Consider the following 16,938-nt stretch of genomic DNA (forward strand, 5'->3'; position numbering starts at 1 on the left):
CTGGTTTAGGGGGGAGGGGGACAAAATATGAAGGGAAAGAGGGATATGATCATCACCCGTTCAAATTTATTATATTTATTAGCAATGAAATATAAAATCATGGAACAAAATGCAAATGTCTGACCTTTTTTAATCCAACCGCCGCACTGCCAATTTAATATATGCAATTTTCATGGATTGATAGATAATTACGACAAAGAATATTCTTTCAGATAGCAACAGCTAAAAACAAAATTTTATCTGCAGAAGTCAACATAAGATTTTATACGCACTTAATTAGTTGAACGGACTAAATACAAAAGTTTCAAAGTTAAAACTTTAAATAAAATTTTTCGTTTTACAAATAAACCCTTTTACTTGAAAAATATTTGACATTTTTTATTTATGCTTCAGAAGGTGTAAATAATAATAATAAATCATGATCTGTCTCTTCGCAATGTAGAAAACTTTTTATGGGCATTCCTATAGATGAGAAGGAAAATGAGGGAGGAGAAAATGATGGAAGATAAGGCCGGGGATGGAGGAGAAAATGATGGAGGATAAGGCCGGGGAAGGGGGGGGAGGGGGGATTTTGGTAGAGAGAACACGCAGAGAAGTGAGTGTGCTTGTGGAAGGAGTTGAAGGATTAGGCCGGGGGGGGGGGGTAGGAAGGAAGAGGGATAGTTGGGTTAAAAATGGTAAAGCTTGTAGAACCAGAGGGCGAGGTGGGTGAAGATGTAGAGTGGGGGGAAGGAAAATGATGATATGTTTTTCTGATTTATTACACCAAAAAGAATACGGACAGAGGGCAGAGAATGTATTAAATCTAAAATTACAAAGAAGTAAACATTTTTTTTCACAACCACTTTTTTCCCAATGTCAAACGATAGAATTAAAATAAATAACAGCTTCAACAAATGGTCATGTTAATCCACGATTTATAATTAATGTGTTGCCTCCAATTTAAGTTTTTTTTATGTTTTGATTAAATTCACCACACTTTCCAGGGACAACTTGCATCAAATAATAGACTCCATATTTACTTTATATAGACATTAAACTATATATTTTGATATTTTAGAAGATTTAGCGTCTATCCAAAACTGTCTTGCCTTAATATATTTATATCTTTATGCAGTCTTGGAAAGATGGATGTAATTACATGAGTGCAGTTATCTATTTCTAACATCTGGTCCCCTAATAACAGTGAGATCCAATAGGCTATAGTCTAAGAAAAAAAATTCTTTTGTGGATTACAATTCTTGCATTTGCTCCAAAACATATTTCAAGCTATTTCTTTATATTCTAAGAAATATGCTTTTTATTAAGAACTATAATTAAGATTCCATATAGACAACCACACAAATCTATGATTCCCCTTTTAAAATTTTTATCTTTTATCGTTCAATAATTTTATGTTATCTGACCTTTTAAATGTTCATACAGATTCTTACATACTACATAGACAAACATATATGCCAGTTCCTAAAAACATTCCGACGCATAAAGAAAATTATCAAACATATACGTTAAGAATATTTAATATTTATATTTCTTAAAGGAAATGAAAACATAATTTCAAGTAATCCTCCAATTCCATGCAAAGATGACAATGCCCGATTAACCACAGTACATTTAAAAGCTTTGTCTAAATTAGTTGTCAATATGTTTATAATTCAAAAAACTGATTATTTTTAATTGGGGTTTCTCTACTAAAGCGACTTGCGCATTTGTACTGTAGGAAGACTGATCGGAATTATCTGAATTAAATACTTTTAATCCTAGAAAAACACATTGGGCATTGCCATCTTTCCATGGAGGGTCACTTGAAATTATGTTTACAGTCTCTTTAAGCTAAATATTTATTAAAACATATTTTTTAACAATAAGGGGTTTCAGAGGTAAATTAAAATGTTATTATACCTCTTGGCACTATTCGCTGATACACCATGTTTTCTGCGGCTGCAGGTAGTTAGTTTTTAGAAAAGAAAAAAAAAGTTCAAATGCATAAACTTTACTAATTAGGACCAACTCAGAATATAGTTCTGAGATCGCAACTTTTGTGTGAAATATTGTTAATCTTCAACGCTTGATCTCAGTATCCAATGTGAGAATCAATGCTTGATTCCTAAACTTAAATTATCCCTTCAGCGTATGACCAGTGACCACCACGGGATTTTGGAGAGTAGTAGGTCTGCATAGGACGGAGATGCTTGATCTTGAGATTCACAACAAAAAAGTTATGACTTCTGGACATTTTAAAGCAAATCACAAAAAGGGAGGATATAAAATTGTTTTTGGAATTTATTTTTAGCAAAATTATGATTGCAATTGTTAGCAAACAATATACTTTAGAGTAACAACATTTTTAACAGTTGTCCTGTTTAATAATGATAAGATTTCAAAATTAAATATTAAATGGAGTTAAAATACTATCGCTGTGCGATTAAAGAAAATAAACTTATGTAATTTTAATGATTTTCTAATTATTGTTTTCAGATGATTGCTTGCCAATGGATATAACACCCCCTGCCTGCCAAAACTATGTAGATTCAGTCATAAAGAAACCCGTTTTTATTGAACATGCATTCAGTAAGTTTTTTTTTGGTTAACTTGTACGCAAACTGATAAAACAGATGATAATGATAATAATTGCAATTTTTAAGATTGCAGCCGGTTCTGGATTTGTACCGTAGACCTTTCCCCATGTCTTAGGGAATGTCCAAGAGGCTGTGGAAGGGATGGATCAATACAGGCCTTCTACTTTGATGTTAGAATCCAGTATCCATATGGACCTGTATGTGACTGGCCTGCTGTTACTGACTGTGAGATGGGCGATGAACCTGAATGTGTTAAAAATGATGATTGTCTGAACAATGAGTACTGTTCTGATGATTCTAAATGTCAGGTTGGATGTCGAGATAATTCTAACTGTGGTACATGTGGTAAGTGTATAAACCATGTATGTACACAACCTGACTGTTGTACAGATACAGACTGCGAGAATTTGGAGTATTGTGCTGATACAGGAACCTGTGAACTAGGATGTAATGAAAATTCTGATTGCATATATTTGTATGGTTGTTCAACTTGCAACATGGAATCTAAAATGTGTGAATGCTGCGAAGGAGTTGAATGCTGCGAAGATGATGATTGTGGAAGTGGTTTTTTCTGCGCTGGAAATATGTGTACACATTACACAAGCATATTTTAAATGATTCTAAATTCTAAAGTAAGAGTCAATGTCATTACAATTAAATGTTTTTTTTTTAATAGAAAAAGGTGTGGGCAATGAAAAATTAATTTTTACTTCTAAATAATGTCATTTCCATATTAGATTTATTTAAGATCTTAACATACTACATTGACGACAAGAAAATTTTAGAAATTAGAAATTACAATATAAACAGAAAACAATGTTTTTTTTAAAAAGTTTTGCAGGGTAGCTTTTCTAAAGATTTAAAAAAGTAACATCTTTTTCCTCTTAGAGTATAACTAGTTTTTATGTTACTTAAAAAAAATTCAGTTTTTTTACATATCTTCGTAGTTAATGTAAAATGAATGACTATAATGAAGCTGAAAGATAAGAAATGAAGCATTTATTTGATGGAGTTTGTGAATGCCAGAAATAAGTGGAAAATGCAAATCAAACCCAATTAAAACCAATAATTTGATATACATAATGATATTTTTTTACCCCACCCTACAGAATCCTTATTTACGCCCCTGGAGGGTAGTAAGAGTTAAATATATCAACACTGAGAAGAAAATGAATTTGCTACGGCTAGTTTAACTACTTCTCAGTAGCAGTATAAAAAGTTAAAAATATATGTAGACAAACTTGGTTAATAGTTAAAGTATTTACTTTTGATACAAGAATTACAACGAAGCATATATTACCAGAAATATAGATTCCTTCTGTAGAAAATTACTTAATTTATAAAAGACCTGATCATAGTTTTTGTTTGATGAATATGATATTACGATATAAATGTGCACATACAACAATAAATGAATCAAAATCACCCATGATTGTGAATATTGTAGTTTTTTTTGTTTTTCTGTTCTACTAAAGGGAGCATTTGCAAATTAAAGAGGGTGTACCTAAAACCCTGTCTTTTTAGTTTTGTGTCCGCTTGCAAAAACAATCAAACTTAATAAGTAACACACATTTTCAAAATACTTTGAAAAATGAACAAAAATGAACATGGAAAGGGAATAAAACGAAATATTCCTTGATGAATTCTGATTTGTAATCACCAGACAGTTATTTTTTTAAAGGGCTTTGGAATTAAGTAAAAGGAATTGAGTCTTTGTAACAAACTCTGGTTTTCTAATCCCTATATCTTTTCAACCCAGTGGAGTAGGCCTTTGATATTTCAAACTATGAAATATGTTAGATTAAATAATCTAAGTTTGAAATATCAAAGGTTAACACCAACCGGTTCCAGAGATATAGGGATTAGAACATTTGAGTTTGTGGCAAAAACTCAGATCCTTTAGATCTGTTATAGCTCAAATAAAAAAAAAGTTTTTGACTAATTTTGATTGTTGGCCGGCCTTTTGACCGTCATGTAGGCTATCATTTTTACCCTATTCAATAAAACAAAAATGTTAAGTTAAGAAGTTTGAGCTTTCTACTGTAAGCTGTAATTTAAAGTTATGGAGAAAAAATGGGATAAGGTTAAGCTCGTCGGAAAATTTGGCTAGATTTTTCATATATTCAAATAAGATACTTCATAGATTCCTTAGAATTGTCAATTTTGTGATCAAGTATTGTTTTTAGGATTATTTAATTACTCTCTGATATCCCGTGATGGTCATACCCTGCAGATATAACAATGATCCTCAAAAATAAAAGTAAAATTTATAAACCAGTGTCCAGATTTAATGAATTTAAGGCGCGTCTCAAATCCCCCAAAATCCAGTTTCAATTGAATGCCGTTTTAAATCTTGAAATATTAAATACAAATCTAAGTGGAACCAACAAAATTTGAGTCGCGGCTTAAATTTAAACTTCGCTCAAATTCTTTAAATTCTGCCTCAGGACCAGATACAAATAGATTCCATTTTAGAAACCTGGTTTAGGGATTGGTACTGGTTAAGGGAGATGAAACCTGGTTTAGGGATTGGTACTGCTTAAGGGAGATGAAACCTGGTTTAGGGATTGGTACTGGTTAAGGGATGACACCTGGTTTAGGGATTGGTACTGGTTAAGGGATGAAACCTGGTTTAGGGATTGGTACTGGTTAAGGGATGAATCCTGGTTTAGGGATTGCGACTGGTTAAGGTATGAAACCTGGTTTAAGGATTGAGACTGGTTAAGGGATTAGAAATCGAACATTTAAAGGGAGTGTTTACGAAGTTGGGGTAAAGGATAACTTGAATTATAAAATTAGTGATACCGAATGTATATTTAATTACTTTACCAGAAAGTGGCACTATATGTTGGTAAATCCATGCTTAAAAGATGTTTGGGTTTTTACTTTCTTGAGGTCAGCGAGGGTTAATTTTTTTAGTTTTCTTCTAAGAAAAATTAGATCGAATTTAGGAAAAGAGTAGTTTTTCCATTACCATACTTTCGTAGATTAATGATTGAGTTGAGTCGAATTGCAATTATGACAGGAAGGATAATATGGGATGATTAAGGTGGAATGAGGAAGAAGAAGAGGGATGGAGCAGATACTTTTTTCAGAAAGAGAACAAAAGAAGTATAAGGATGAGGAGACAAATTAGTAGGAAAATGACAAGAAATATGTGATGGAGGGNTTAAAAGGACCAGGACAACCAAGAGCAGGAACAGGACGATTGGAAGTTGAATCTTGTTCCTAGGGATGAGCGGAACAATGAAACCGGAGGATGAGAAGAGGATGATCCGGAGAGGAATAACTCAGCCTCACGATAAACTGATTTCTATCCACGGACCAGTGTCCACCAAACCTCCGAGGAAAGGGGGTACACAATTTCTTAGCCTCAGAGGTTATAGTTATCACTATTTATAGAATATGTCTACAAAATCGGAGAAAATATGACAGTTACAAAAACATAAGTGCATAACATATTGTTATTTTATGAATAATTTAGATCTTTTAAAATCTTTCAAACTTTTCCGTATCGACAGATTTTAAGCAATTTTCTCCAATAAACTCATCAGTGAAGTTTTTAATCATGTATTCAGAAAGATAAAGTTTTACAAAGTGCCGAGTGTCGAGGGGAAAATGGATCTATTAAATAGAATCTGGATCAGTGAATTTACAAGGCGCAAGAATGATTAAGAAAATGCCGCGCACTTTTTTTAACCCAGTTAGAATTCTAGTCGTCTTCATCTTTCTCCACTTTTACGGAATCTCTGTTAAAACAGCAATTAAAGGTATGTGAACAATATTATAGAACTTTCATTTAATCCGCTCGCCGATAAGCAGAAATTATTTGAAAGGTTTACAAGAAAGATGTATATTTTTGTTCAAAATCATTTTTAAATTCAGGTTTAAATAGACAAATATTTTACCCATAATCCATGTTGACATGTTTTGACAACAAAAATGTATTGCTTTTTTAAGAAAACAATTTTCACAAAAATGCATATGTTTGAAATTTAGAAAAAATAATTTCAATATTTTTCAATTTTATTAAAGAAAACTTTAGGACTGCAGTCTGCAGTGAAAGGCGGATCTGCAATCATTTTCATGATAGTTTTACTCTTGTTTATACCAACACTTTCTTTTGCTCTGTATTTCAGTTATTAGTTCATGTAGTTTACTCACATTTAGAATTGTTTTCAAATCATTATTTTTTACAACTGACTCTTTACAAAGATAAAAGAATGTAGAGAATTTTAGAAAAAAAAACATGGTTGATTGCAGATTGGTAAATGCCAAATATCGATTTACGATTTTAAATGGTTTCCCAGCTCTTCAGTTGTACAATTGTATTTACCATTAAACGCAGAAAAGTTAATGTACATTTATTATGAGTTCTGTTTAGCATTTGCATAATTGAGTATTTTTTGGTTTCAATTTATTTTTGGAAGGACTGTTTAAAAACTCTGACTAACAATGTTTTTAATAAATTTAATCAAACATTTTTTGGACTAATTTTTCTCTCTCATTTTTCTGTCTCAATTCTGAATTCCCGTTTCGTCTGTTTCCTTGCACTTTTTTTGCAATTCTCATGCTGGAATTCATTTATGTAATTTAATTAAAATTTCAATTTAATCTTTTCATTGTTCTCTTCCCTGCAGATGTTTCTTTTTCTTATCTCTCAACTTCTCTGTGATTGTATAATTCTTATTTCTTGCGCTTGTTTCTGCTCACGCATTCTTTAGAATATCTTGAATATGAAATAAAAGGAGTGAATTTATGAATAATAACAAATTTAAATTGGTACATGAAAATTAATATATTATATACAAAGATCCATTGGGGATGTTTTTTCTTCAGTAAAGTTTTTAAAACCATGAAGCAAAGTGAATTCTATTCTAACAAAATATTAAAATGCTATTTTTTAAGCTTTTTCTAGGATTGAATTGAACATTTACCGATGAGAAATGTTTTCAAATGGACACAAAGGCAAAACATCCTATAAACCATTTTCTGTACTGTTGCTTTGTTGTCAATGTTAAATAATATAATATATATATATATGTGGCAAATTTTTGCTAAGTATTAAAATGTTTGTTGTTTAAATGGATTACATTAGGTTTGTAACCAAGGATGTGTTAGTATCTCCTCAGAGTGAATATACTTAGCATATTTAGTATGCAGATATTAAGAGGAAGGTGGGATAGGGGGCAGGGGGGGTTTTAATATGTTTGTTGTTTAAATGGATTACATTAGGTTTGTAACCAAGGATGTGTTAGTATCTCCTCAGAGTGAATATACTTAGCATATTTAGTTTGCAGATATTAAGAGGAAGGTGGGATAGGGGGCAGGGGGGGTTTTAATATGTTAAAAACAAATGGAGTTTCTTAAAGAAAAAGTTGGCAGTAAGAGATTTTATTTAGTANACCTGCAAAATGTACATTTATAAATGAGAAGCTTGAAAAACCATTCAAGCCAATTTCTTTTATGCCAGATTCAACATTTGAATACTGTAATAAAAGACAGCTACCTTTTTTGACATTCAATTTTTAAATAGGATAAAAAAGGCTGTAGTTGAAACTTTAGCGCTGTAACATTAAACATATAAAAGAAATGAAAAAAAAACGACAGGTATGCATGATATTAGAGACATAAAAATATTAACCCAATACCGCCAAATATAAATATATATATAAATAATTCTTCTCAACATTAATTGAAAAGTTTGAAAAGTTAAGAAATGTTCTACTCCACACAATTTTTAAGTTCTTAACAAAAAAACTTTAAGGGGTGGTGTAGTTCATCCCCCCCCACTCCCTCCCAACTGGGATAAGGTTTACAAGAGTGCAGATGAGGTCAAACTGAAAGAGGATTAGATGGCAGATTAATATGAAAAAGCTGAGGTAGAAGAGAAAGGGGAACTTTTCAGGGTAGGGTGGGGGTGGGAGGGGGAATAGCTCTTGGCTGTTTTGATTATTTTTTCCACCTAATTTCAATAATGATAACAATACATTTCAATTAAATAGATTTAAGGAGAACGATTAGAGATCAGGGTGCGATTTTATCATATACAAAATTATATATGTCATACATTTCTTAGAATAACTAGAGTTTAAAGTAATTTTCATCATCATTGGAGTACTGTTGGAGCACACAGCTATCTAAAGCTGACAATAATAGCAATATTATTTTGAAAGCTGTCAATAATAGCTAAAACTAGCTGAAAACCGTCAAAGATAGCGCAATTCTTTTTGAAAGCTGGATATAATAGTTGACTTCTAGCTTAAAACGCGATTTTATCCGAAAGCTGCCTATAATAAAAATAAATAAGATTTAAATTATAGATGATGGCATGAGAGGTTTTCATCCCAACGATATCCTCGGGTTGCCGCCTAAACCTACGAAACCTGTTTTCCTGGCGGAGCCCCAGGTAAGAAATAGTAGTACATAATTATTAGAAAATTTCGAAATCTCTAAAGAAGTTTGACCAATTGAACACGGATAAAATTTGTCTTGACATGTTCATACCAATTTGATAGAATCTTATATTTCAAAACAAAATTTACAGTAAAAAATAACCTAAATGAAAACTGAAATAATAGAGTAGAAATGGCTTAAAAGATTATTTACACAAGAAACTTACCTAATTCATTTTTGGACGAATTTTTCATCATTTTGATTCGAAAAGAGAAAAACTGTGACAAATCAAATTCACCTTATTGAAGTTATAAAAAATTCCTATAACAAAAGTCTCCCAAAGGCCTAACTCCCCTTGGGGATTAACTTGTCAGAGATCTAAAAAATTTGGGATTTCCATAAGAACCACAAAGTGTGTACTTAAGATCCAAACCCTGATACTTCACCGTCGGAATGGAATACTTTAAAGGTTGGTTTGAGAGAATGGGAATTGAGAAGGTGGAAAGGATTTATTCTGAGGATATTGTATACATTTGAATATTGATGCGAAACTACATATATAGTTTTTCTGGTTCCTTGGTTAATCTGGTTACCCGGGTTTCCTTCACTGNTATATTTCTATATTTCTATATTTCTATATTTCTATATTTCTATATTTCTATATTTCTATATTTCTATATTTCTATATTTCTATATTTCTATATTTCTATATTTCTATATTTCTATATTTCTATATTTCTATATTTCTATATTTCTATATTTCTATATTTCTATATTTCTATATTTCTATATTTCTATATTTCTATATTTCTATATTTCTATATTTCTATATTTCTATATTTCTATATTTCTATATTTCTATATTTCTATATTTCTATATTTCTATATTTCTATATTTCTATATTTCTATATTTCTATATTTCTATATTTCTATATTTCTATATTTCTATATTTCTATATTTCTATATTTCTATATTTCTATATTTCTATATTTCTATATTTCTATATTTCTATATTTCTATATTTCTATATTTCTATATTTCTATATTTCTATATTTCTATATTTCTATATTTCTATATTTCTATATTTCTATATTTCTATATTTCTATATTTCTATATTTCTATATTTCTATATTTCTATATTTCTATATTTCTATATTTCTATATTTCTATATTTCTATATTTCTATATTTCTATATTTCTATATTTCTATATTTCTATATTTCTATATTTCTATATTTCTATATTTCTATATTTCTATATTTCTATATTTCTATATTTCTATATTTCTATATTTCTATATTTCTATATTTCTATATTTCTATATTTCTATATTTCTATATTTCTATATTTCTATATTTCTATATTTCTATATTTCTATATTTCTATATTTCTATATTTCTATATTTCTATATTTCTATATTTCTATATTTCTATATTTCTATATTTCTATATTTTATATTTCTATATTTCTAGGATGGGTATATTGTAAAATCCAGATCAGCTGTTCTCAATTGTACTGTTATACACGGCAACAAGGAAACCATGAAGAATATATTAATATTTACAAAATCTTTTATCCTTTATATTAACCTAGGTATATCAAACCATACGTCCAATATCCAGTATAACCTTTAAATCTAAAATAATCCAAATTAAAATATCTCTGTTTGTTTTTGTATGTCATTGTCTATTTATAGCTATATCGTCTCACTATTAATTTCTTTCAATATTTGTTTGATTTGTTTTAAGACTTGATTCTTCTAATATTGGTTGATTTATAATTGATCCATTATCTTTTTTCAATCTAGATGCATTTATATTAACAAATACATGTCTTTTTATCTTTAAACTACAAAACTTTTACTTATTTAATGTATTTATATATAATGTGTCTATTAATCTTTAAACCTATTTATTTATCTACATGCAATTTATTTATATTTATTCTGAATTGTTATTTTACTTTTAACCCATTTTTTGCTCTTTTATAGGTTTAAATCTATCTAATTCTATAATCATTATCAACTAGCTGAAGTTCCCGGCGTTGGCCGTGGAATTTTAAGAACATCGGAAAATAATTTCGAATATTGAAGAAAAAATTGAATTTTAAAGGAACTAAAATTTCAATTTTTTTTAGCTATATGTTACCCATGGGTTCCCTTAAAAAAATTCAGCCAACTTGGTCCAGCCGTTTGGTAAGCTTTAGCTACATATAAATATACAAATATATATTTATAAGAGCGAAGAGCTTTTATTATATAGAGAATGATAAAAGGCCAGCGTGTTCACGTATTTAAAAAATACTCGAACAAGGAACATAATTAAGTTCATCATACCGTTAAAAACTAATTCGGAATAATAGAAACTTAATGTCAAAATGTCAATTACGTTTTGCAGAATGAATCCGACTAAATAAAAGATTGAACCGCTGCAAGTGAGATATGACCACTATATACTTCTTTTCTTTTATAATATTAATTATAATAATAAAAAAACCCGGCGGTGCGGGTGTCTTTATAATGGTATTAAGAGAACGATTAAACATTAATGAATACTTAATGATTCAATCCTTCTCTTATATATGTTTATTTGCAGTATCTGTTCTACTTATCAATTTATGTAGCCATATTTTTCTGTTTTATTTATGCATTAAAACATTGTCACTGACTTGTCAAAAAAATTTCCTTTCCAAAAAAGTGTTCTCTAAAGGGCGAAGACTACAGATTTGAGTTGCACAACAAGGGGTATATGTTGGTTTGCCTTTTAGTTTTTCTTATTTCATGTTATAGCACAAAAGCACCGGGATTGTGCCAGTGCCAGTCAAAACCGCGTGCCGCTTATTGTAGCTAGGAATGGGCACTTTTCACTTTTTTTTCAAACGATGAAAAATAGTTAAAAACTAATCGATCATAACTAATTGATAGTTTTTGTTATGCAAAAAACGACTTAGAGTTAACTGTTTTAAAATTAAAAACTAAACGTTAGTTTTCAAAAGTAAAAAACGATAGATTTTTTTATTAGAAAAAACGATCGTTTTCGATAAAAAATGACTTCTTTAAAATGTATATGATTAAAAGTATGAAACCTTGTTATGATGGTGTTATTAGAATATTTTATGGCAAAACAGGATAGTTTTTGCTTGAAAACTATGGTTTTGAGTCTTTATCTTCAATCGTTTTAAAAAAAACAACTTAAAGCCCAATTCCGTATTTAGCAGTAGCAGTTTTTTCCATGAATTCTCCTTTACTAGTGTTTTAGATACGCTCAGTTTAAACAACGACGGGTTTAAATAAATACTTTATTGACTAACTTATTTTACTTTATCAATTTAAGAAATCAAAAATATGTCTATTCATGGTGACGTGGCAGATCTGAGTTCTTCTTGCCGCGTCTCTCTATCCGGTTTAAACTTGGATCGTCTTCCGCCACAGTGTAATAATTAAGTAAAAGTACTTTCATCTATTTTTAGTTGATTCTCAAAGTTATAGTGTAAATAAAGTAAAAATAATTAATCTAAACAAAAAGCATTGCTGATTAAAATATTTATTTTTCTCAATCAAATATCTTTTTGGTGAAACTAGGCGTACTTCAGCTGTAACGGAGAGGCCTTAGCAAAATCTGTTAAACATTCAGAACAGGTATTGTAATTGGTACTGGAGATTATTAATTTATTTTATGTGATCCTACATTTATATAGTGCAATCCTATACCAGATGTCACTTTATCACTGGTTGAATCGCACTTTATCGATAATTGAATATATTGACTTCCTATCTAAAAATTAACGAATATTTTACCAGACTCAAATTTCCCCAATATTCTAGGATTGGCGTCTTCTGCCATCTTTCCTTTCTTTTACTATGAATTTTTAAATCAAAGCCAAGCAAAAAAGTCTGTAATATTACAATGCACAAAGCGTGAGACTTCAGAGACGACTGTTCGGAAACCATTTTATATTTTTTATGAAACTATAGTGTACTTTATCATTCTTACTTACTTCATCGTGAATTTCATAATAAACGTGCTATAAAGTAATCCTCGTGCTATATAAAGTTAAATAAGTTTCCAAAATAATTTTTTTCAATTGAAATAAAATTAAAATTGAAATCATCTTTATTTTTTTACTTCTGCTTTGTTTCAAAGCTTTTTTGATATGTAGAAATAGTCGTTGAAATAAGAATAGTACAGAAAAGTTTCATGAAATTTACTTAATGAAATTACTACTATTTTGGCATGACGTGCTATAAAGTTTTGGACTTAAATTTTCTATATCTCGAAGGTTCTTGCTTTTTAGATTATATCGCTAAAGCTCGGGACAAAATTTTATCTAAAAAGGCTTGAACCTTCTCGATAAAGAGCAAATTTTTGTCCAAAAACTTTATAACACTGCAAACCAAAATAACAGTGTTATAAAATAGTTAATTTACATTTACGGTTCCTTCTAGTTAAATTTATTGCCAAAAAGTTTATATGCAAAGTCTATTTTGAAGGTAAGATACCAAATTCAAACTTATGATCCTCATGTTTAAAGAGGTTTAGGTTGTTATTACAGTCTTATTCTTTATGGGTAACCCTACAATAGCCAGGAAAGGGTCAGGGCACATTTTTACGAGCGAAGTCGACAATTCACCCTTATTTGACTGCCCTGTATAGGATCTTGTGGATCTTGGGAACTTAGCGTTGCCCAGGTTGCACTTGGTCGTAGATTACGATTGTAGCTATTTTTACACTCAACTTAGAATCTTAAAACCAAGCTAGGAACAAACAGACAGACAAACAAACAGAGATTACAACTTTATATTCATATAAATCATTTTTTGTAGGTATTCATAGCTATTTTGTTTTAGAGATAGAGATAAAGAGCAAATTTTTGTCCAAAACTTTATAACACTGCAAACCAAAATAACAGTGTTATAAAATAGTTATTTTATATTTACGGTTCCTTCTAGTTAAATTTATTGCCAAAAAGTTTATATGCAAAGTCTATTTTGAAGGTAAGATACCAAATTCAAACTTATGATCCTCATGTTTAAAGAGGTTTAGGTTGTTATTACAGTCTTATTCTTTATGGGTAACCCTACAATAGCCAGGAAAGGGTCAGGGCACATTTTTACGAGCGAAGTCGACAATTCCCCCTTATTTGACTGCCCTGTATAGGATCTTGTGGATGCAGATACAGGAGAAATCATCAGAATTCTCACCATAGAGATAACAAGAGAACAGGTCAGTTAACAAACTTTAATTTTGATCTTGGCTTTAACTTTAACCTTGACCTTTAACTTTGACCTTGACTTTAACTTTGACCTTGACTTTAACTTTGACCTTGACCTTTAATTTTCAACTCGACCTTGACCTTTAACTTTGACCTTGATTTTAACTTTCAACTCGACCTTTACCTTTGAATTTAACCTTTAACTTTGAACTTAAACTTAACGTTGAATTACATCTTGACTTCAAAATCGATGATAACTAATAATTTTTGGAATTTTATATTCGGTACCCATCCTGAAGTTAAAATTGTCCTTTAACTCAGACTACACATACACCGTGAGTTCGACCTGTACATAAACTTTTTTTCAGTCTTTTTTATTCGATGTTAATCTTGAGAGCGAACAAGTTAATGTAAGTTTTTTTTCCATGCAACAAATCAATTTGGATTTAATGGAGTGTTAATGAATTAACTAACTCTGATTGTCTTATGCTTATTGTTGTACCACTAAGCTGATTCGAAAACGCCAAACCCTATCTATCTATCTATCCAAATACCTCTTTGGAAATATTGAAACAGAAAAGAACTTTCAAATCAATAGAATAGATATATTGAACGATATGGATGCTAAAAAAGGGATCTGCGGATGATAGAATGAATTGATAGATGAGGATTAGTAGCAAATATTGAAGACCTCTTATAAGAAAATGTTGAGTTTGAGGTTCCTTTAAATCCTCTTTTAGATCCTATAAACCCGACCCCAGATCTTTTTAACCTCGAATAAACAAAAAGGCGGCAAAGATAAATGAAAAATGTTCCTAGCTTACTCAATTACAGATAGAAGACTAAAATTGAAAAAAAATTGAATATAATTTTCAAAAATAATTCAGTGTAGTGTATTTATGGAGGTAAAATTTCTTTATTGTATATAATCTTCAATATTTATCTATATAATATCTTTAAGATGAATTCCGTCAAAAAGATTAGAAAAGCTTTAATCTTTTCAATGTAAAAACCAATATTACTTAGACTAGATTATACCCTTTATGTNTTTATGATTCTTAGAAACTTTTTTAACTTTGTAAATTTAATAAAATCTTTTTCAAACATAAAATTTTCATAAGTTTTATACTTCTTTTAGATGCTGTAAATAAAACAAAAAATATTTTACTACTTCTGAAACCCCTTACTCTCCTTTCCTCAATAAGAACTTCCCCTTTCAACCTCCTTTTCTCTTCCTTTTCCACTCTTTTTCTTCTATTTTCCCCCTCCTTTTCCCCTCTTTTTCTCCTATTTTACCCCTCCTTGTCCCCTCCTTTTCCTCTCTTTTTCCACTCCTTTTCCCCTCCTTTTCCACTCTTTTTCTCCTATTTTCCCCCTCATTTCCCCCTCCTTTTCCCCTCCTTTTCCTCTCTTTCTCCACTCCTTTTCCCCTCATTTTCCCCTCCTTTCCCCTCCTCCTCCTCCATTTTCCATTTCCAACCCTTCCCCCACCCCTAACCTACCTCGACACTATTAATTTAGATCAAGCAAACACATTAAACAAATTTCCGGAAAACCTATGCAGCCAACTCCAACCCTTAAATTAGAATTAATGTTTGTTTGTAATAACAGTGGGTAATTCTTAAAACATGAAATTTTAATTTAATCATAAAATATAGTAAAATAGCTTGGGAACCCAGCGTTGCCCAGGTTATTCTTGGTTACTCCCGCCGTTTACCCGCACTTGGTCGTACATTATGATTGTAGCTATTTTTACAATCAACTTAGAATCTTAAAACCTAGTTAGGAACAAACAAACAGACAAACAAACAGAGATTACAACTTTATATTTATATAAATCATTTTTTGAAGGTATTCATAGTTATTTTGTTCTAGAGAGGAATCTTTTTTCATTCTGAAGATGGTTAAATACTTGTTTTTACTTTTGTTTCTTTGTGTTAAGGACATTATGGAACTTTTTTTTAGACTAAATGATAACGTCCCGCTAGTAATTTAAAAAAAATTAATAATACACAATACACATATCAAGCAACGGCAGTATACAATTTTGCAAGTAAAACCATAAAAAAAACTATTTTTATCCAGTAGTTGTAATTACATCTGTAACATTTCTATCCAGGTTTTAAAAATTTCCGCACTGAATTAAAAAAAAATAATGTGAAAAAGGTGATGTGTTATTTCAACTTTTTCCAAATCATCTTTTATGTTTGTCGTATACACTTAAAGCTTTTATTTTACTTGAACAACTTATTAAAAACTCAATCATGTAGATACACTTTTTAATCATCAATAAAAATAACTAATTTATCTTATCCTTTATAAGTTGCAGAACCTTAATTTTTCTAAAACCTATATTAGATTTCTTAGTTCAATCAAAATATGAATCTCAAAAATGAATCTTTCATTTTGTTTATTAAGAATAAAATAAGTTTATTTTAGTTTATTAGCTTGGGACATTATCAAAGAATGTTTTGAACCCCCTTATGGATTTAAACTCAAGCTCAAAGTGAATATTTCATCCAATCTACCCTCGGAGCAGGGAACTTATGAACGTAAAAAATAACAAAACCAAATTTACTAACTATTTTACCTTTTGATTTTTTTAACACAAAAAATGAAACTGATTTGTGAATACTCATGATTATTTTTACCCCCCATTTAACTTTGACCTTGACTTTAACTTTGACCTTGACCTTTAATTTTCAACTCGACCTTGACCTTTAACTTTGACCTTGATTTTAACTTTC

The 16,938-nt window shown here is 30.1% G+C and overlaps 2 protein-coding genes across 3 annotated transcripts; both read left to right on the forward strand.

The window, feature by feature from the left end:
* Nucleotides 1–1,873: 1,873 nt before the first annotated feature.
* On the forward strand, nt 1,874–3,253 carry LOC111706744 (keratin-associated protein 5-5). 2 transcript variants are annotated; one of them, XM_023479669.1, is made up of 4 exons: nt 1,877–1,947; nt 2,131–2,218; nt 2,479–2,571; nt 2,646–3,253. In XM_023479669.1, the coding sequence occupies exons 3-4, from the start codon at nt 2,493–2,495 to the stop codon at nt 3,191–3,193; spliced, it is 627 nt and encodes a 208-aa protein (XP_023335437.1). In that variant the 5' UTR covers nt 1,877–1,947; nt 2,131–2,218; nt 2,479–2,492; the 3' UTR covers nt 3,194–3,253. The 2 variants fall into 2 exon arrangements, with proteins under 2 accessions (XP_023335435.1, XP_023335437.1); XM_023479667.1 differs by lacking the exon at nt 2,131–2,218 and having other exon boundaries at nt 1,874–1,947.
* Nucleotides 3,254–5,774: 2,521 nt separating this feature from the next.
* LOC111706739 (netrin receptor UNC5B) lies at nt 5,775–14,202 on the forward strand (the record flags this gene model as incomplete). The annotated part of the gene is made up of 5 exons (XM_023479664.1): nt 5,775–6,349; nt 8,903–8,988; nt 10,453–10,515; nt 12,561–12,617; nt 14,137–14,202. Coding segments are annotated over exons 1-5 (375 nt in total), but the record flags the coding sequence as incomplete, so codon positions are not given.
* Between the last annotated feature and the right edge of the window lie 2,736 nt (nt 14,203–16,938).

The sequence above is a fragment of the Eurytemora carolleeae genome, unplaced genomic scaffold (assembly GCF_000591075.1).
Source record: "Eurytemora carolleeae unplaced genomic scaffold, Eaff_2.0 scaffold754, whole genome shotgun sequence".
Lineage (NCBI taxonomy): Eukaryota > Metazoa > Arthropoda > Copepoda > Calanoida > Temoridae > Eurytemora > Eurytemora carolleeae.